At 35.4% G+C, this 21,607-nt stretch overlaps 2 protein-coding genes and 1 long non-coding RNA gene across 4 annotated transcripts; 2 read left to right on the top strand and 1 right to left on the bottom strand.

Annotated features, from left to right (window-relative positions):
- Positions 1-1,497: 1,497 nt before the first annotated feature.
- LOC124838201 (Protein kinase superfamily protein) lies at positions 1,498-6,019 on the top strand. Of its 2 annotated transcripts, none has more exons than XM_088116093.1 (6): positions 1,498-1,933; positions 2,803-2,914; positions 3,732-4,288; positions 4,430-4,620; positions 4,700-4,832; positions 5,081-6,019. In XM_088116093.1, exons 1-6 carry the CDS (start codon positions 1,813-1,815, stop codon positions 5,689-5,691), a joined length of 1,725 nt encoding a protein of 574 aa, XP_087972219.1. In that variant the 5' UTR covers positions 1,498-1,812; the 3' UTR covers positions 5,692-6,019. The 2 variants fall into 2 exon arrangements, with proteins under 2 accessions (XP_087972219.1, XP_047169691.1); XM_047313735.2 differs by having other exon boundaries at positions 1,499-1,933; positions 3,762-4,288.
- Positions 6,020-6,367: 348 nt separating this feature from the next.
- Positions 6,368-10,619, bottom strand: EOL2 (ETO1-like 2). The gene is made up of 4 exons (XM_047313729.2): positions 8,044-10,619; positions 7,528-7,819; positions 7,129-7,438; positions 6,368-6,878 (listed from the first exon to the last, which is right to left on the bottom strand). The coding sequence occupies exons 1-4, from the start codon at positions 10,029-10,031 to the stop codon at positions 6,658-6,660; spliced, it is 2,811 nt and encodes a 936-aa protein (XP_047169685.1). The 5' UTR covers positions 10,032-10,619; the 3' UTR covers positions 6,368-6,657.
- Positions 10,620-18,830: 8,211 nt separating this feature from the next.
- Positions 18,831-19,343, top strand: LOC148198688 (uncharacterized). Its single transcript, XR_015786822.1, has 3 exons — positions 18,831-18,897; positions 18,989-19,084; positions 19,168-19,343. It is a non-coding gene; the product is annotated as an uncharacterized LOC148198688 (long non-coding RNA).
- The last annotated feature ends 2,264 nt before the right edge of the window (positions 19,344-21,607 follow it).

Here is a 21,607-nt window from a genome sequence, read left to right as displayed (position 1 = left end):
ACTCTAAAAGTTAGGCTTAACATCTATGGCAGAATAATTCTGTATATGCTTCTATACAAATTTTCAAAATCATCCACGTATGAGTGACGTATAAGAAGTCAATTTTCGTACGTAGAATTTTTCGTATATGTGCATGATTAACTATAATTATTAGAAAACTGGGACTTGGTGTAAGGGACAAAGGCAAAGGAGAAAAAACGCGTGGGATGAAAATTTTAGCAAAAGTCAAATGCTAATATATAATATATAGACTTTTTTTTATCTTAAGCTTAATAATGATTGTGTAGCTTTTAAAAACTTCAAAACTAGCTGATAAACATGAATATTTTTATTAGTTTGAATCTGTAAATCTATATTTGTTTTGTGCTGTTTTTTATAGAGTTAGTTTGACATTAAATAAGTTTGGTTTTACACTAATAAGTTAGCATTTATAAGTTTAATTGTCCATTAGAAATGAAAGTGAAATGATTGTATAAAAAGATAAAAGAAAATGTTTTTTTCTTATAAAAAATAATAACTTATGTTAACCATGATATTACATAAACACAAGACATTACAAATTAATTAATAAACTAATAATAGTAATTTTAAATTTAAAATATTTAACATTACGATTAAAAGATGAATGATTAGTCAACAACCATAATGTAAAATCACTTTTTCCCATTACGTTGACTCAAACAATAATGTGAAAAAATTTCTTAACATTTTTTATTTTTATCTTTTTGTGCATTTTACGTATCATACATTACTTATCATATTTATCACTTTTCTTTCTCTTCTTAGGGTGTTTATGTTGTTAAAAATTCTATCTGTCCACCTCTCTCTATATATTAATCCACAGTTTTTTTTTCTATATGTTTTAAATAGACGTCATTATATTTTAAAATATCTACACTCTTTTGTCTATTTTTAGTTTTGTTTTCTTTTTTATTTTTATTTCAATCAATTAAACTTATTTTCATAATTATTTAAATAAGTATATTAAGTTTGGAGTCGAATTAATCGTAATAAACATAACAAACAAACATGCAAAATTAAAGACTAAAATTTTTAAAATAGAAAATCAGGTGTTTTTATTTAAAATGAAATTTAAATATTTATTTCTATTTCATTTGTGATTTTTAAAATTTAAAATCACATTAATTATTTTTTACTAATTATATATTTAATTTTTTAAAAATTTTAAACCATTTACGCATGTATCTATTGTGTGGAGAGAAAAAAGAAAGAAAGTGATAACATAGTGAATTATACATAACTATTTTATTAGAATAAAAGAATTATTGTATTTTTTTTATTCTTAGAAATAAATGACTTAAAAACCAAATAAAAAACGAATTACATTATAAAGTGAATTTACCAATTAATTTGTTTTAAATATTTACTACATTAAACGTCACATTAATGCATTTATAAAAATAAATAAATAAACGTAGGAGAACACGTGCGTTGGTGTAGGAGGTGATGGTAAAGGTTGAGAACACTTGTATAAATAGAATAGATGCGTTTACGACTTCTCCAACTCAATGCACCAAACGGTGAACAAATCCACGGTGCCGTCTTATTCTACTTGTTCACCGCAAAAGCTAAACGCTGATTCGTAAACATAAGAAGCCGTTTTATCGGACTCTTTCTGTTTTCCCTCCAAACACTCCCCCTGCTTCCTCCATTCCATTTTCATCATCTCGTTAACATTCTTGCATCGGTGACGCTGTGTTTCATCAATCATTTCCTTCTCCATTCTCTCTCTCTATAGTTTCAGAGGAACAAAGTGAACTCAGAAGATCATATACCAATTGATTGTTTCAGATGGAAGAACGGTGGAGATTCATCACTTGGTTGAAGCTACTACGCGTGCTTGTGGCGGTGGTGTCTCTGCTATTCACCTTCACCATGGAACCTGTTCGGTGTTCCACTGTCAGCTCAGAAGGTGACTCCAAATCTGAATGCACTATCGCTCTAATCATTTCTAATGTTGTTTTTTAAGGTTGTTGCATGTTTTTGTTTTTTTTTTCTTTATAATTTTGTTGTTTTCTAGATTCTGAAATGGGTTTTGGATTATACGTGTTTTTAGGTTAAATACTTTTGCCCTTTCCATTTTCTCTTTTTCAAGTTTGTTCTTTTATATTTAGATGGAGAAATCATTAGAAGGTCCTATCTATAAGCTCTAAATATTTTCAAATAGATTCTGAACAGTGTATATATATATATATATATATATATATATATATATATATATATATATATATATATATATATATATATATATATATATATAGTCATAACTATGTAAGGATTTATCTTGTAGTGGTTTTTAGGATCAAAATATATTTTTTCCTCATTTTTTTTCACATTAGAACGTTACTTTTAGGTGATATGACATATGACTGACTTGATTTAACAGAAATATTTCAAATAAATAAATTGAAGTTTCTTTTTGGAAATATGAGATTAAATTGAAAACATGAAAAACCGAAATTGTTGTTAGCCTTAGCCTATTTTAAGTTAAAAGAAATTATTTTTGGTGACTGACATGATTAAGATTAGGATTGAAGATTGGTATATAAATTAAGAAAAATAGTTCGTGCAGAAGTTTTTTACACGGATAATCAATTAAAAAAATACTTTTTATAATAACTGTTTTAATAAGAGTTAGACTTGGTTTTATATTGCTTGATATTAAACATATTAGATTTTTTATTTTTTATGGATTAGTTTTAAAAGCTAGAAAATTCAAATGTTCTACTTTTGAAGAAATTATATGGAAAAACACATTGATATAGCTGAACAAGTGTGCAGGGTTGGCACTGCAAAAGATGAAGGAGAAAGTGGAGAGAGATCCATTGGGAAGTTTATGGAGTTGGAATAGAGAAGTGGTTGATCACTTCTCCCATGGCAAAGTTGTATCCTTGTATGCAAACTCTTACCTTTTCACAATTTCATTTTTTTTCTTCATTTTTATATTATTTTGTAAGAACATGCATGCTATAGTAATTTAATCCTATGTTTGATATGTTCATGGAATATTTTCAAAAGGTGATAAAATAGAATATGAAAAAAAAAATCTAATTTTTTCGAATTTTAAATTTTAAACTTTTAAGATCTTCTAAAAAAATTTTAAATTTTATTGTTATTCTAAAAAAATCAATTATTCTCTTACAATTCTTCATTTAATCAGAAAGATAAAAATAATATTCTCCACTGAAATATATCTTTGATGATTTATATAGTAAAAAATGGGTATTTAATTTCTACTGTATCAAAACTTAATAAAAATAAAATAATACTTTACACTCTTAACAAAAAAATTTATCTACTCGAAAACTCTTTTAATAATATAATTATAAATATTAAAATTTTAAGACAATAAATAAATAAATAAAATTAAAACATTATTATTTTAAATTGTTAGGTGGGTGTATTTTATCTAATAAATGTGAAAATATCATCATTCTTCATAAAAATTAGTAGCAGTTGCAATATCTTAAGTGGCTATAGAAATATACATGTTTATTTCCAGTACCTGCGTGAAGAACTTGAAAGATCTGTGTCTCCACGGAACAAGACCAGTCCTATGTTAAACTTTGCTTTTGCTTTACATAGCTTCTATATACAGCATAGATTTTATATATGATTGTTTTCTTTTCTTGCAAGTCTAATATAGTGATGCTTGGGTGTCATCATCATCAACATCATCATCATCAACTGTTGGGTACTTGATGCATCAGATTATGTTTAAAATTGCCTGCTTGTGACAGGCACATTGGCGAACATGGGGATACACCATCCATAAGGAAACTTCTCCAAGCAGCAAATGGTGTTGATGATGAGAAAAAAACTCTTTCACCATCACCATCACCTTTTCCCTCCACACTATCACCACTTTCAGAGCCTTTCTCACCATCACAGAGCCCCTCAGATTCTCCAACATCTCCAGAATTATCCCCCTCACCATCTCCATCTCTCTCCACTTTCTTTTTCTCTCTTTCACCCTCACCTTCACCTGTGCCAGCACCAACTCCACACACATCACCTCCACCAAATCCACCTATGGTTGTGTCCACACCACCACAATCCAATTGGGTTTCAATGCCTTCTCCTGCTTCATCTTCAAACAGTTCAACCACAAACCAACATGCTGTGATTATATGGTCCATAGTTGGGGGCTTCTCCTTCATTTTGGTGTCAGTCGTTGTTTTTCTTTGCTTCAGAAGTAACAAGGTTGTCACTGTAAAACCTTGGGCCACAGGGTTGAGTGGCCAGCTTCAGAAAGCCTTTTTAACGGGTAAACGGTGCTCATATTTACTTTACTTTCATCATTGACTAGCTCAGCTGAAGATTTCAAACTGAAAAATGCATGTTAAGTACTAACAATAAAGTTTATGTTCTTTGAAATGGCATACTCATTGAGCATGTATTGATTCAGGTGTTCCTAGTCTGAAAAAAACAGAACTTGAAGTAGCTTGTGAGTATTTCAGCAACATTATTGGTTCACTGCCTGATGGGACTGTTTATAAGGGGACTCTCTCCAGTGGAGTTGAGATAGCTGTAGTATCCTCTGCAGTGACTTCATCCCATAACTGGTCCAAAAATCTGGAAACTCAATTCCGAAAGAAGGTACGCAGGCATCAAAGGTAGAAAATGTGCTACACTAGACTGGTTTTAGTACTGAACCTCTTCCTTTTCATGATTCCAGATAGCGATGTTGTCAAGAGTTAACCACAAAAATTTTGTGAATCTAATTGGATATTGTGAAGAGAATAAGCCATTCACAAGGATGATGGTTTTTGAGTATGCTCCAAACGGAACTCTATTTGAGCATCTACACAGTGAGTGCTGTTTTGTTTAAAATTTACTTGCATGGTTATATAAACCAGCGTGTGCCTTAAGAATCATTGCAACACAGCATGCATCTTTTACGGTGTATCCTTCTCATTACTTGATCCTGTATAAGAAGTTTTCAACATGGCTTTGATCATCAATTTCTTATTGATCAGTTGATGACACATTGAAAGTTGTTCGAGTTTATGTACTGGCAATTAGAATTGTATTGATAGCATTCATGCATGTCTTGCAGTTCGAGAAGCAGAAAGGCTGGACTGGGGAATGAGAATAAGGATAGCTATGGGAATAGCTTATTGTCTGGAGCACATGCATCAGCTGACACCACCCATTGCCTATAAAAGCATACTATCTTCCTCTGTATATCTGACTGAAGATTATGCTGCTAAATTATCAGACTTTAGTTTCTGGACTGACATAGTCTCTACAAAAAAGGGTTCTGAAGCTGCACAGCTCTTAGAAACAGCTCCAGAATATATCAAGGCCAATGTTTACAGCTTTGGAGTTCTATTGTTTGAATTGATTACAGGAAGAATTCCCTTTGCAGTGGAGAATGGCTTATTTGAAGATTGGGCAGCAGAATATATAAAGGGACGACCCTTGAGAGACGTGGTGGATTCAAACCTGAACTCTTTGCAAGAAAATGAAATCGATAAATGGGAAGAAGTGATTAACAGCTGTGTAGATCCTGATCCAGAAAAAAGACCAACTATGAGGGAGGTTACTTCTAAGTTGAAGGAAATCACCACCATAGGACCTGATGGAGCAACTCCAAAAGCATCTCCTCTTTGGTGGGCTGAAATAGAAATTATGTCCACTGACTTAAGTTCAGACGTGAATCCATAACTCCAAATGAAAAATATGTCCTTTGGGATAATAATCTGAGTAACAACTCTGAATTTGGAGTTTGATGCCATTTTTTACTTGTTATTTTCGCAGTTAAGTTTTAGATTCTTGTTCTTTTGAAGCTAACTGAATTAGGATGGACAGAAGAAACAACTTTTGTCCCAGTAGAATGATTTCATTTTGTAGTTAGTTAAGGAATGAATTTGTTTTTATGCTCGTATAAATGAATTTTTCTTCTCTTTAGTGTGAAAAAGGCCGGGTGCAAGATAACTATGTTAGTTTGTAATGATAAAGAAACAAGTTCCACTTTTTGTCATATGAAGACAAATTCAAGACTTCATGGATTTGTTTTTCTGTAAAGTATTATCCTTGGAAAATATTATCAGTACGCCACCTAAGATAAGATATACATTGGAGATTGAGGCAGAAGGATAAGAAAAGGAATATTATCTCATGTTTTCCATTAGGTATTCTTAGTGTAGCTGATGTACTAAGTACTATGGACCATGAATAACAACAAACTGAGAAGATGGTTTCCAATGGAACCTTTAGAGTACACACTCTCATTTGATCTGTCACTTTCTTTCAAAACGAACATGTGAATTTCTAGTTGCAAGGTGATTATTTGTTCTTTCTTCCTTATTTTTCAAAAAAAAATTGTAGAAAACAAGTGGAATGAACCTCTGTAACTGTACAAGAGGATGCTTAAATAGTGAGAGACAAATTCTATAAATATGGCTCACAGAGGATACATATCAAATCAATGGATGCACTATTCTGAAATTCCTGTGATTTACACCTGAAATTCCACAATCCATATATCCATGTCTTTCTATCTTTGTTGTAAGATGATTGTTCCGAGATTTCTGATGTAAAATATCAGTCATTTGGAAATTCTCCTTTCCCCATCAGTTGTCTAATCAAGACCTCCACATTTTATCTTTCTGATGCTCATATACACAAAGATTAAAAGTTCAACTTTCGTATTCTTCGATATAGATCAAGTGTGCCTGCATGATTTGGGTCTAAGCACAGAGAAGCCTGACAATCTTGTAGAGAAGATGATAAGTCTCCCATTGACTCATAAAATGCTGCTCGTAGGTGAAGCATTTGCATGTCAGGTTTGAATTTGATGGCCTTGGTGAGTTCTTCTACAGCTTCAGTTTCTTTTTGCTCATCCATCATCACTGATCATACATTTGAGAGGTTTGAAAAATATGAGGTTGGAAAATGGTAGAAATGGAAGAAACTTTGATAAAATTATTTCTGTTTTAATAAAAAAACTTTGAAATACCAAACCAAGTACAGTAGATAAAGTGTCCTCTAGGAATTCAGATTCTATAAAATCGTTAACTTTTTTGCATGCTAATATCCAAACTTCTTAAGTAGTAATCTAACTACAGATAATTAAATTGAATGTGCAATAAGAGAAAGTACCTGCTGCTCTGTATCTATATGGATAGGTTCTTAAAGGATCAAGTTGAGTTGCAAAATCAAGATCAACCTTTGCCATCTCACGGTCACAGTATTCTGATCTTTTCTCATATGCTGAGGCATTGCTCTCTGCCTTCTCAATTAGACTGGTCATCTCATCATACGCAGCTTTTCTTTGATTTTTCTGATGATAAACGCGTGCTAGACCTTGATGAGCTCTTGTGTGCCTAATTGCAAGTGCACTCTTGTAGCATTCTTTTGCAAGCTCAAGCTTACCACAATCCACGTAAATACTCCCCAAGTTATTCAATGCCTGCAAAATATTGCACAAGATAATCAAATAACTGCACAACACTCACTTCACTTGGAACAGAGATAGTGTTATTATAAGAGATCACTGACTTGTCCTTTGCGAAGACCGTCTGAAGGACATTTAAGTGCTTCTTTTAGAAGCTGAATAACGTAGGAAGAAGATTCAGGATCCAGAGTTGTATCTGCCATCACATATGCTTTTAGAAAAAAAGCTTCAAATGATCTCTCAATTTCAATGGATCTGTCAGCCCTCGCTAAAGCTTCTTCGCGATAGCCAGTGTCATATAGGATCCATCCTTCATAAATTAGCCTCTCTTGCATTGAGCTAGAGTGGTTTCTGGCCAACCGCAAGCTGTGCATTGCAGCCTTTTGACAGTTTAACCTGAATTTCATACATGTGAGGATTCTCTTGACATCACAAAATATAACTAATTTGACTGCTGAAAATAGCTACATTGCAACAAAATTATGGACATTTCACAATGTAATATGCCAGTGATTTCGAAACATTCAGATCAGACTCTAGTCCTAAGGATCCTTGACAACGTGACAATAAACACAGAATTGAAAAAGAGATACTTCTGGTTCAGTTATACATGTGCTAACCTTAATAGGAGTAGAGACTGACGAAACTCTAGAAGGCTCTTCTCAGGCTCATTCTCTAGCATCTGATGTATAATAGCCAAAGAACCAATATCATCTACACAAGACCATTGCTGGTATAGCTGCATCCAGCAATCAGCCTGACTCTTCTGCTGAACTCCACGGTTTACAAGTTGGAGCAAGTATTCCCCTTTGATCTTCCCATGTGAAGTTACATAATTTGGTTCAATGGTTAGCATTGCCCGAATATCTCTCATTGCACCGTCATAATCCTTAAGTGCAACATTCAACCACGCTCTCAATTCTAAGCAATCAGGGGAGAGTTTAAATCCAATAAACTTATTTAGCTCTGCAATCCCTTCCTCTATCTGCTTCTCCTCCACCTTTGCTAGTGCTCTATATTTATATGGAAATGAAAGAGAAGGATCCAATTCAGTTGCAACATCTAAATCAAAACTCTTCTCCTTTCCCATATTGTATAGTGCACGCTCCTGATACATCCACCCACCCGGTTTATGCTCAAATATGAGAGAACTAATTAACTTATAGGCTGAATATGGTTGACCCTGTTTGTACTTAGTTCTGGCCACCCCAGCCAATGAATAAACATGACCCTCCTGAACTGCTACCTCAAAACAGTGCTGAGCCTCTTTGTATTCTTTCCTTTCAAGCAATACACACCCCAATTGGTGGAATGCTAGGGCTGTTTGCCATTTTTCTGTGGCACACTCTCCCATTCTCTCCAGCAACATCAATGTTGTTTTAGACATCATGCTTTCTTCCATGGCCACTTGACTCAGGAAGTAGTACAACAAGAAAGAGGCACACCCCACATTGGCTAACCTTTCCTGTGCCTCACAGCTGCAAAGTATTCTTACCACCTTTGGATTATACAGAGAATTTGGAAGCTCCCTGAGAAACACTTGTAAGCAAGCCACAACAAGAAGGGTGGCTCTCTCTTCCAATCCATACTCAATAAGCACCAATGCATCTTCAACATTCACAACAATTGAAGCCAAATGGGCATCACAGGCAGAACTCATCTCCTCACAACAAAATCTATTGGCAAAGGACAGAAGCTCCAAAACTGTCATTGGGCAGAAGAGGTCCAATCTTTTGGTCCTGCTGTAAAACTCCACAGCCTTCATTCCCTTTGGACATATCCCATTTCCCGAGAAATCAATCTTGCTCATTTTGGACTCAGCAAAGCCACCGTAGAGCATAGCATTAAAAGGGTATGAAAGAGCAGCAATCCTGTACCTGACACAACTGATTTCTTCACTCCCAACACAAAACAAAATATCACTTTCCTCATCTGACTCACGCACACCCTCAGTACAGGTTTCCTGAATTAGCTCTTGTTGACACTGGCAGTGATCATTAACTGAACAGGGGCGAAATCCGGGTTCCAAATTCTTCTTTGGACACTCAAGAACATAACCACCACAATCCATTGAACACAGGCCAGCAAGCTCATCATCCCTCCTCTCAAACCTCAACCATGCAGACAACACAACCTTGGAGAGGACATCCTCAGCATTCTGGCATGCTGTCCTGAGACATCTTCTAAGTATTTTCTGCTCACCAAGACCGCGCAAAAGAGACCACTGTTCCACACACATTACTGCTTTGTTGGACTGTGAACAAAACTCCATGCGCTGATAGAACTCTGATAAGGTCTCCACAAGATTGATGGGCTTAAAGTGAGGTTCTAGGGGTGGTTCAATGGTGTCGGTGGAAGGGAGGTGAAGAGGGATCAGGTTTGCAAATACCGAGGTTGAGTTGTTGTTGGTGCCGGATTTGGTTTTTGACCATGATGGTATTAAGCTTCGGTTCCTGTTAAGGTTGTTGCGAGGTTTGGTCTTGCTGCTATCAGCACATATTGTTTCGGAGCCTTTGTTGCCATTACCACCGTTTGTTTCGGATGAAGTAGAACTGAGAGCATGAACTTGAATGCTCTTGAAACGTTCGGTGAGCTTGAGCCCACGCATCTCTGATCAATTACAGGTTCTTTGGTTTCAACCCCTTTAACACAAACCCCGGGTGTGATCCTTTGAGTGAAAGAACTTCATTTTGCTATTTTGTAATTTTGTGGTTGCAGACTCCAAGCAACATAGATTGAAAGAGAGAGGGAATGGTATTTGTTGATGGTAGATGGGTGATGATGAAGAGCAATGGCCTAAACTGAATTTGGCATCTCCTTGTTTTCTAAAAAGGAGTGGAATTTTCTAGCTTTGGATAATGTATGTTTTTAGAATCAGAATAGGACTCAACACATCAACACGCATTGAATGAATGACAAGGTTGGTGTGTTTATGGTGTAAATAAACAAAGTTAGCAAGTAGTAGTTAAATTTGTAGGTGTGATCAGGTGAAGCTGCCATGCTCAAACCAGTGCCATTAACTGACTCCACAAACACAAAGAGAGAGAGAATCACAGAATTACAGATCCTTGAGATGAACCACTCCAATTTGGGACAACAGCATGCAAATCTGGTCAACTGGTTCCATGATCATTTTTCCTTTTCTTTTATTTTTGCTGTATTAAAAAAGTAGGACAGAGAGTCACAGATTATTTATTTATTTATTCCACCACGAAAGTGAATCCTTCCTTAATCATGAACAGATTTCTTCTTTATTACCTCCGCACCTTTATCTTAATTTATAATTATTATTGAAATATTCGGATTGAGATGGAATTGCATGCCAAGCAAAGTGCATAATAAGGTGGAGTGAGTTGTGTAACCAATCCAATTATTATTTTTATGTTAAGTGGTCTTATCAACACCAAACATGCATTCACACTTCAAAATACCCCTCTCCCCTCCTCAAAAGATAACTGTAGAAACAACAATAATAGAAAAAAAAATTGAAAATTCACATACCCTTTTGTCTAATCTACTGTGAATTCTTTTGTTTATATTGGTTGAATGTCGAATTCATGTGTGGTTCTTTATTTGTTTTCCCTTGAGAAAGATATAAGGGGCCTCACTTATTCTATTATATATTCTTTGTACAACATATGATCCAATTACGATGTATAACATATAATATAATGTGTTGGAAATAATTAAAAAGGTCCACTACATCTCCACGGCACATGAATTTGGAGGATATGATTGGCCACGTCTAAATAAATTAAAAGGTAAAAAACATCAAATCTGAAGACATAAGCCACCGGTGCAACTCTTGGGGCACCAAATTATTGATGGGTCAGGAAGATGGTAGATTTAGGAACACCATTTGCTAAATATTTATTTAACTTTCAACAATTATGCATGATGGTTCTTTCGCATAGAGATTCTGGCAATAATTGGATGTATGTATATGATGCATGTACAAAAGAATAATATCTGCACGTCAACACAAGTAGGAGTATATATTTACTCGTTTCAAGAGAACAAAATGACAAGAAAAACTATCACACAGCACTAGAATCACCATGTGACACAACTCGAGCATGTTTTTCTCCACTGTTGCCCCCACAAGGATAACTTAAAAGCAAATTGTGGAAAATGACTCAATTGGCTTTTATAAAAGGTTGTACTAAAAAAGTCTCAACATCTATCTCCCACTCCCTCATGCATTCTATTCAATGATTCTTAATCACAGTTATACATATAACTTAATTAAATGATATATTCACTAGTAAAAAATCGGGTTTTTACAGCGCACATTATGCCACGGTTCAACGAAAACCGCAGCATAATGGTGCGCGGTGGCAGTTTTGTAAATAAAACGAACATATATGCCGCGGTTCCCAGTAGAACCGCGGCATATACCCCAGTCAAACTTTGCCTTTGACGCCACGTATGAATAAAAAATTAAATAACAGAGTATATGCCGCGGTTGTGCAGAGAACCGCGGCATATACCCTGCCAATTTATTGCAGGTGCTGACTGGGTCAGTGAATTTGAAAAGTTACAGGGGGTATATGCCGCGGTTCCCTGGGGAACCGCGGCATATACCCCCTGTAACGTCTTAACTTCTCTGCTAGTCAGAGAATTTCAGAAGTTACAGGGGGTATATGCCGCGGTTCCCCAGAGAACCGCGGCATATACCCCCTGTAACTTCTGAAATTCTCTGAAAGGCAGTTGGGGAGACAGTTGTGCTGAACACGTTTCAGGGGTATATGCCGCGGTTCCCCAGGGAACCGCGGCATATTCGCCTATATGAAATTAATTTAATATTTATTTGAAATATTTCGAGGTATATGCCGCGGTTGCCCGCTGAACCGCGGCATATAGTTTGAAAATAATTTCAAAAATGCCATTTCTGATAATTTTTTAAATTAGTATATGCCGCGGTTGGGGGTTAAACCGCGGCATATAACCCTTTTATACCGCGGTTAAGTAGTGAACCGCGGTAGATTCCCCTGTTCAGAGTTAAAAAACAAAACTTGGAACAGTGCATCGTCTTCCTCGCGCGTTCTCTCTGTTTTCGCGTTTCTTCTTCCTCCGAACCACCCTTCATCTCAGATTTTGCATTTTTAACCGTTTAAACTCAAAATTGTTCGGTCATTATTCGTTTTTGACGATAAAAACGAGTTTTAGCCGATCAAAATCGTGATTTCCTTGCGTTTTTCACCCTCTCCGCCGCCGCCGCCGTTGTGTTGCGTTTTTCACCCTCTCCGCCGCCGTTCCTCTTCCAGGTATTTATGTCCATTTGCATTTTTAACGTGATTTTTTCATTAATTTTTGCATAATGCTATAGTTTTGGTAATGTATGAAGTTTCTATAGTTTTGGTAATGTATTATGGTATAATTTTTGCTTTAATTTTGATAGTGCATGAAATTGTTATAGTTTATTAATTGTTTGATTGTATGATTGAATTGATTGTATGTTGAATATATTGTATAATTGTATGATTGTAATTTTGTAGAATATTTACGTATGGATCGAAATTGGATTAATTTACCACGCATTAGTGTTGAGTACGAGAGAGGGGTAGAGGAATTTATACAATTTGCGCAACGTAATGAGGGGAGAACTGATAATGAAGTGAAATTTAGATGTCCTTGTGTGAACTGTTTGAATGGGAGAAAGTTGAACGCAACTCAAATTAGAGAACATCTTATATGTGATGGTTTTCTAAGATGCTATACAACATGGATCTGGCACGGCGAAGAAATGGATTTTCCCACTGACTCTCAAAGTGTAAATGTTACTGATTCCACCATGGAAGAAGATCGACCGGATGAAGACAAATTGGAGGACATGATCCGCGATGTTGGAGCAGAAAATTTTGCCAAAGCTCATGTGTATGAGACGATGTCGACTGATGCAGAAACACCTTTGTATGTCGGTTCAACTAAGTTCACACGTTTGTCAGCGGTGTTAAGGCTCATGAATTTGAAGGCGAGCAATGGATGGACTGATAAGAGTTTTACAGAACTGTTGACGTTGTTGAATGAAATGTTGCCAGATGGAAATACACTGCCCACTCGTAATTATGATGCAAAGAAAATTCTTTGTCCAATGGGTATGGAGTATAAAAGGATACATGCTTGTCCTAATGACTGCATTTTGTATAGGAAAGAGTTTGAATTTTTGACAAAGTGTCCAAAATGTGGCTTATCACGATACAAGTCAAAAAACAATACTGAAGATAATGGTCAGATAGAAAAAAATGGATCTGCTTTGAAAGTAGTTTGGTACCTTCCAATAGTGCCCAGACTGAAGCGTTTGTTTGCGAATCCCAAAGATGCTAAAAACCTTAGATGGCATGCAGATGAGAGAGAAATTGACGGGCTGCTTCGTCATCCAGCTGATTCAAAGCAATGGAAAAATATTGATCGACAATTCCCCGAATTTGGTAAAGAGTGTAGAAATCTTAGGCTTGGTTTAGCCACTGATGGAATGAACCCATTTGGTAATCTGAGTACCAATCACAGTTGTTGGCCAGTTATATTGATAATTTACAACTTATCTCCTGCATTGTGCATGAAGAGGAAGTACATGATGTTGTCTATGATGATATCTGGTCCAAAGCAGCCTGGAAATGACATAGATGTTTATCTAAGCCCACTAGTTGAAGACTTGAAGGTTTTGTGGGTTGACGGGGTTGAAATATTTGATGCATTCGCTTCAGAGACTTTTATGATGCGTGCAATGTTATTTTGCACCATTAATGACTTTCCTGCTTATGGTAATTTGTCAGGATACAGTGTCAAGGGTCATAAAGCGTGTCCTATATGTGAAGAAAACACTGCAGCTCATCAATTGAAACATGGAAGAAAGACGGTGTATCTGCGTCATCGGAGATTTCTAAAACGTAATCATCCATATCGAAGGTTAAAAAAAGCATTCAATGGAGATCAAGAGAGGGACGAAGCACCAAATCCACTTACTGGCCTTGAAGTTCTTCAAAAAGTTAATAAAATACATCATGTATTTGGGAAAACATCGAAGAAGTCATCTGTAACGACCCCTTGGAAGAAGAAATCAATATTCTTTGATCTTCCATATTGGTCAAAGTTAGATGTTCGACATTGCATAGATGTGATGCATGTAGAAAAGAATGTGTGTGATAGCTTGATTGGTACATTACTCAACATTCAGGGAAAGACAAAAGATGGAGTGAATGCTCGTTTGGATTTGGTTGACATGAATATCCGAGAAGAGTTGGCACCGAAGGAGATTGGTAAACGTACTTATTTGCCCCCTGCATGTTACACAATGTCTAGACAAGAGAAGATAAGTTTTTGTGTATGTTTAAAGAGTATCAAAGTACCACAAGGATACTCTTCAAATATCAAGAGTTTAGTGTCAATGCAGGACTTAAAGCTTGTTGGCATGAAGTCTCACGATTGTCACGTCTTAATGCAACAGTTGTTACCGGTGGCTATTCGTGGAATTTTGCCCAAAAATGTTAGGCACACCATAAACAGGCTGTGTTCATTTTTCTCGTCAATATGTAGTAAAGCCATCGATCCTACAAAGTTAGATGAACTTCAAGGCGAGATTGTTATCATCTTGTGTGAACTAGAGATGTTTTTCCCTCCATCTTTTTTTGACATCATGGTACATTTACTTGTTCATTTGGTTAGAGAAATCAAGTTGTGCGGACCGGTATACTTAAGATGGATGTATCCTATTGAGCGTTATATGAAGATTTTGAAAGGGTACGTTAAAAATCCATATCATCCTGAAGGTTCGATGATTGAAAGGTATATTGCTGAAGAAAGTATCGAGTTTTGTTCAGATTACATGACATCAACGAATCCAATAGGAGTTCCTCGCACAGCATGGTTGAATAAATTTTCTACAAGTAAAAGCATCCGAGGTGTCAATGTGGTGACAAAAGATCGCGAAGAATTGTTGCAAGCGCATCTTTATATATTGAACAACACAGATGAGGTGATCCCTTTTTTGGAAGCACACAAAACCATTGTTAAGAATAAAAATCCAAGACAATCAGAGAAATGGCAATTGATGGAGCATAACAAAACATTTATGTCTTGGTTCAAATCTGAAATTGACAAAGAGCCACATTCTTCTGAAACTTTATTGTGGCTTGCAAATGGTTTGAAGTTTGATGTCGTGTGTTGTACAGGTTATGAAGTCAATAATTGCACATTCTATACGAAGACTTTGGATGATAAAAGCACAGTACAAAATAGTGGAGTCAGTTTAGAAGCTGAGTCACTTCAATTTTCCACATCAAAAGATCAATCTCCTGTACTTGGATCAATGAGATATTATGGTATAATAGAAGAGATATGGGAGGTTGATTACACCAAGTTTTCCGTTCCATTGTTCAAGTGTAAGTGGTTTGACAATAAGAGTGGTGTGAAAATAGATGACTCGGGTATGACACTGGTTGATTTTCGCAAGGTGGGTTATCGAGACGAACCGTTTATCATGGTACATCAACCATCTCAAGTTTTTTATGTCAAAGATCCTTCGTCTGACCATTGGTATGTTGCTCTTCAAGGCAAAAAACAAATTGAAGTTAACGAAGACAATCTAATTAATATTGATATTGCTGACAACCATTCATTTCAAACTACAACAAAGTTGGATGACCAATCTGTAGTTGACGATGATGTACATGCAATTCGGTCAGATCATGATGAGGGAATATACATATGATGAATTGTTAGGTGTGAACTTCCTTCCCTGCTCCATCAGATCCTGCTTTTGTATCATGAATCCATATCTTTATGTATGAATTTTCAATTTGGATACTATTACATGTTTTGTTAATTTATATGATATTACATAAGTCTTGAAAGAAAATTTAATGTTGTTATTTATTTTGACAGATATATGGCTGATCATCCACATTCTTCAGGGGATGAGGCTCCCCCACCCAGATCCACTAGAGGACCCACTAGGATGAAACAACTATTAATCAGGAAAAATAGTGGTGAAAGAACTCCGGTGAATGTGAATGTCACCACGGGTGTGGCAACTGGCCCCAATGCAGATGACTTCCGATCATACCTTGGAGTAGTGGCACGTGATAAGATTAGTATTCTCATTCCATCTTTTGATCATGTGTCCGAGGGTGATCGGAACATTATTTGGCAAGATATATTGGTAAGTTAGTTAATAGCATTTGAATTATAATTTGTTTATATTGATAATTTTGTACTAATACAACTTTATTATGTTTTTTTCAGATGACATTTGACATTCCAAATGTCCCAACACTTAGAAATAAGTGTTTGTCAACTGTTGCAGAAAATTTCAGAAACTTTAAAAGCAAGTTGACATCAAGGTACATCTTTGGACACCTTAAACATAAAACTCCATGTAATGCATATAAGTCCATTGATGAGGAGACTTGGCGGGTTTTTAAAGAGAGTCGGATGTCAGAGGAATGGCAGGTTAGTGTAGTTCATATTATTTAATTCCTCATTAACAAATATATATCATATGAACTCATTAATTAATGTGTATGTGACAGGCAATTAGAAGCAAAGCACAAGGAACAAGTGCTAAGAACAAAAACCCCCACCTATTATCTCGTGGTGGGTATAGGAAGCTTGAGGAGAAAATCCTCAAGCAAAAGGCAGATGCTATACCACCATCTCAGAGTGGTAGCCCTCCTCAGCCTCCTTCTCCACCGTCTAGACACGAGAAATGGAAGTTGGCCCGTATGCGACCATCGGGCACCTACTCTTCCGACTCAGCACGAGAGATTTCTGAAAAAATTGTAAGTTATCACTGTTCCTAAAATAATAAATATTGTCATTATACATACTACATTAAACTATTTAACTGATAATGGTGTTTTGTAATGTTACAGGACGCCTTGGTTGAGCAGAGCTCCCAAGGCCAATTCACTCCAGAGGGTCGCCAGGATATTCTTGCTGCTGCAATTGGACGACCTGAGCACCCTGGACGTGTACGTGCTGCAGGTCCTGGAGTAGGAATTACGGATTATTTTGGGAGCTCTTCTCGTCAGCCTTCATATTCGTACAGCGATACACAAAGGATGACAGAAGAGATCACAAAAAAGGTCCGACAAGACCTTATGCAGGAGATCAGGGCCGAGGTGAGGGCTGAATTCCAGATGCTCTACCAGGAGCAGTTTCAGAGCATGCGCCCGATGCAGTCTCCTATAGAGGAACATGTGGTCCCTCCCCCTCCTACAGGTAAACTTAATAAACATTTATGTGCAATTATTTCTATCTCTTGTATAATCTAACATTTACTCTGACAGGGAGAAGCGGCAAAGGAAGTTGTTCCGCATCAGCCATCCCAGAGGATGACATGGACGATGGTAGTCCATGTCTGCTATACATTTTAGAAGAAGATCAGATGGTGCTGGTAGCTCGTGGAACAGAGTTTAGGTCAGCGACTGTATGTCATGGTATGCAACTATTAGAGGATGAGGTGAAGGTCTCAGTGGATGAAATGATCATGCCAGATGCCTCGGTTCCACTGTCCACGGAAGAGATTTTCACTGTGGAACAAGCATATAAGTCGTTTATCACTTGGCCTAAATTTTTGGTTAAACCAGTTTCTGACCCCTCGGTATGAAATTCTTCTTTACACTTCTCAATTTTAAAGGTTTTTGATTTCAAAACTTATCTTATCTTTTCATGTAACAACAGACGCAGGAACAACAGAAGATTCCTCTATCTGAGGATGACCCTCTTTCTTCATTGCATCTACTTGCTGACATCCTTGATGATAAGCCTTTGGAGGTTCAGTATGATGCTAATGTATTTGGGCATGGCTCTGAGGTCCCAATATACCTTAATAGCCAAGATGTCCGTGAGCTTGCGTCGGGAACACAAGAGTTGAATATTTCAATTATTCAACTATGGACGATGTAAGTCTATGACCAATTATTTATATATAAAATTGATTTATATATCAAGTATCCTTATATCAAAGTTAATTTTTGATTTCAGGTATATGTTTGGGGTCGCTAATAAGTTGGGGCGTTCTGATGATTATGGATTCATTGATCCCCAAGAAATTCATGAATCAAATGATTTTGACCATATCAACATGAGTCTGATAAGAAGTTTTGGAAGGGGCAAGAAAATATACTTTTTGCCTTATATATCCGGGTAAGTGAACTTTGTTAACATAATAATGTTCCATATGTGATTTTAATATTTAATAGTTACGTTATTATGAATTTCAGGCGCCATTGGCAACTTCTTGTTATGTCTGTGCAAGACAACTATGCTTTGTGGTTCTGCTCATTGCACAGGCCTCCTCCCACACAACTCAGACAAGCAATTGATTGGTAAGAACCTCAATGTTTGGACTTTCTTTGTTATATAACTGAATGCTAAAACATTTTTTTATATACAGTTCTATTCCAGCAAGTATGATGATGGACGGGAGATCAATTGCTAAGAGTAGAAAGATTGCTTGGATTTCTCTCAAGGTTTGACATATGCTAAAGTCATACTTTGTTATAATTGTTTTATAACAAATGTTATTCACTAACTATTATCAACTGTGATGATATATTGTAGTGTAACAGACAAAATGGGTCATATGAGTGTGGATACTATGTAATGTATTGGATGACCCATATTGTTCGTTCTCACATCACAAGAAGCTGGGAAACGGTAATATTTAACTTTAACAAATTTTGATTTTTTAACAAATGTTGAATTCATATACACTAATTAAAATGAATTGTCTTTTGCAGAGATTCAAGACTACTACACCAGTTCCTGAGAAGTCCCTACTATTCATTAGGAACGCTGCTGCGAAGTATATAGTTAGATTATACAATAGCTCTTAGATTTAGATTTAAACAATGCATTTGATTAGCTTTTGATTTCTTAGACTCTCTACTTTATTTGATGTTGAAATACATTTGAACATGTGTTTGTTATGTTGAAATTGCATTTCTGTAAATGTTTTTATATGCAGGTCTGTTTTTGTGGTAGTGGATATCACAAAAACAGACCTGCAATTTTAAAAAACTGCAGGGGAATATGCCGCGGTTCTAACCACAACCGCGGCATATTCCCCCTATATGCCGCGGTTCTAACCACAACCGCGGCATATAGTGCTTCGTTTTTTTTTTAAAAACGAGACATATGGCCGCGGTTTTGACACTAACCGCGGCATATTTGTCGGCCTATATGCCGCGGTTCAACCGCGAACCGCGGCATATAGTGCATTTTTTAATTATTTTTTTTGAATTTTTTTTTAAAAAAAATGAATTTAGGCAGCGGTTCCCTAGACAACCGCGGCATATTGCGCAGACTATATACCGCGGTTATGACCGCGGCATAAAGTGTCTGACTTACTACCGCGGCTGAATATGCCGCGGTTCAAGAACCGCGACGTATAGTGAAAATCAACCGCGGTAAAAGCCCCTCGCTGCACTAGTGATTAATGAAATATCATCGCTATATATACCTCAGATTTACTTATCTATTCTGTTAAAAACCATATCATTTTATCTTATCACAGATAAAAAGAAAAAAGAAACAGTTCATATTTATAAAAGAAAAGATGAAGTGAATCTCTTTCCATAAGAAACAATTCCTCAAATCTATGCAGATCTGGAGCGTTGTAAATTCCTGTGCGGCACGATGATTTTTGTGGCACAGAACTCAAGTCTTTTTGTTTGCAGCATCTCTTGGTCAATACTTTCTGAGAGTATCTTAGCTTTTGACACAACTTGGAAAAGAGTTAAAGAAACGAGGCTAAGCATGCATCTTGTATAACTTACATGAACATCTTATCATATAAGTTTTATCACTTCTTTCTTTTTCTTTCCTTCTGTTATTTGTCTGTGAAACTAATAACAGAAGAAAAAAAATGAAAAAGAGACAACACATGTGCAATTTCATATTGATAAGATATTGTTTATTTTAGGTTAAGCGAAAGTCTCTTGTTATTAGAAGTATCTTACGTGTATATAAACTCATATTCATCTTTTATTTTATTCGATGTGAGAATTTATTTGTATCTATCATCGTATTTTTTTTATTTTTGTAAATATAGAAGTTGCTAAATGTAAATGTAGCATGTGCATAGATGAGCTGAGTGACAGGAAGAGTAGATGACAAATCTAATTAAATAGTGATAAATAAGTAATAAATAGACAGTAACAAATTAACATGACTATGTATTTGTTTGTCTTGTGTTGTTTTGCGAAGAAAATTAAAACCTGGTACATGATCACGTGATGATAAACAAGTGGACTGATAATGCAATGAGATTGTATTTATATTTTCTTGGTTTGAACTTTCAATTCATTAATTTCATCACACCTTTGATGTGTCAGTGTTTGCTTCTCAGTAGTAATGGCATCAAGAGATATTTATTGCCTTTCATTTATTCACAAAACTCTGATGTACTCGTCTTTTGGGGGAAAACAATTTTTATTTATCACAGAAGGAAGAGTCATATATATGCATAGAAAATGGTAAGGTTAAAAAGAAAATAAAAACTTTTATTTACACACTTTTATAACAATGAAAATAGAAGAAATAACATATTAATTATAAAGTAGACTGAATATATTTTGTCTCCAAATTATTATAGAAAATTGTATTTTTTTTAAACTAAATTATAAAATATTTAATTTCTATATTTTACAAAAGTCATATAAAATATTTTTTTCAATAAATGTGTTTGGAGTATTATTTATGTGACAATTCACATTGGACTATAGTATAAAATCCACATACCATTTATTGAGAAAAATGTTTTACACATTTTTCATAAAATATAGAAATAAAATATTTTGTAATTTAATTTAAGAACAAATAATACAGTTTGAGAATAAAAAATATATTTAATGTTATAAAAATAATACGAATTCTTATTACTTTAAAAATCTTAAAATAATATTAACACAAACTTTCTTTTTGGCAGTTATATTTGTTTCAAAAAAAATTAAAAAATTGGGGTATACACTTTTTTTTTATTTATCTGTTGTTTTTCACTTTCATTCCTGATAATGCTTCTATTCCATCAGTTTCATCTCTTTTCCTGTTTCTTCACTTTTGCCTTTACAGCAAAGATATTAAGAAGTAGATTTATGATGGATGATCATAAAAATGAGAATAAAAGTATTATGTATATATATTTTCAGGAGAAGCACCACACGTGTGGTATACTTCATT

Source organism: Vigna umbellata, chromosome 5 (assembly GCF_029865625.1).
Source record: "Vigna umbellata cultivar VRB3 chromosome 5, Vumbellata_1.0, whole genome shotgun sequence".
Classification (NCBI taxonomy): domain Eukaryota; kingdom Viridiplantae; phylum Streptophyta; class Magnoliopsida; order Fabales; family Fabaceae; genus Vigna; species Vigna umbellata.
The sequence above is the reverse complement of the archived record's forward strand: the minus strand, read 5'-3'. Positions and strand labels throughout refer to the sequence as shown.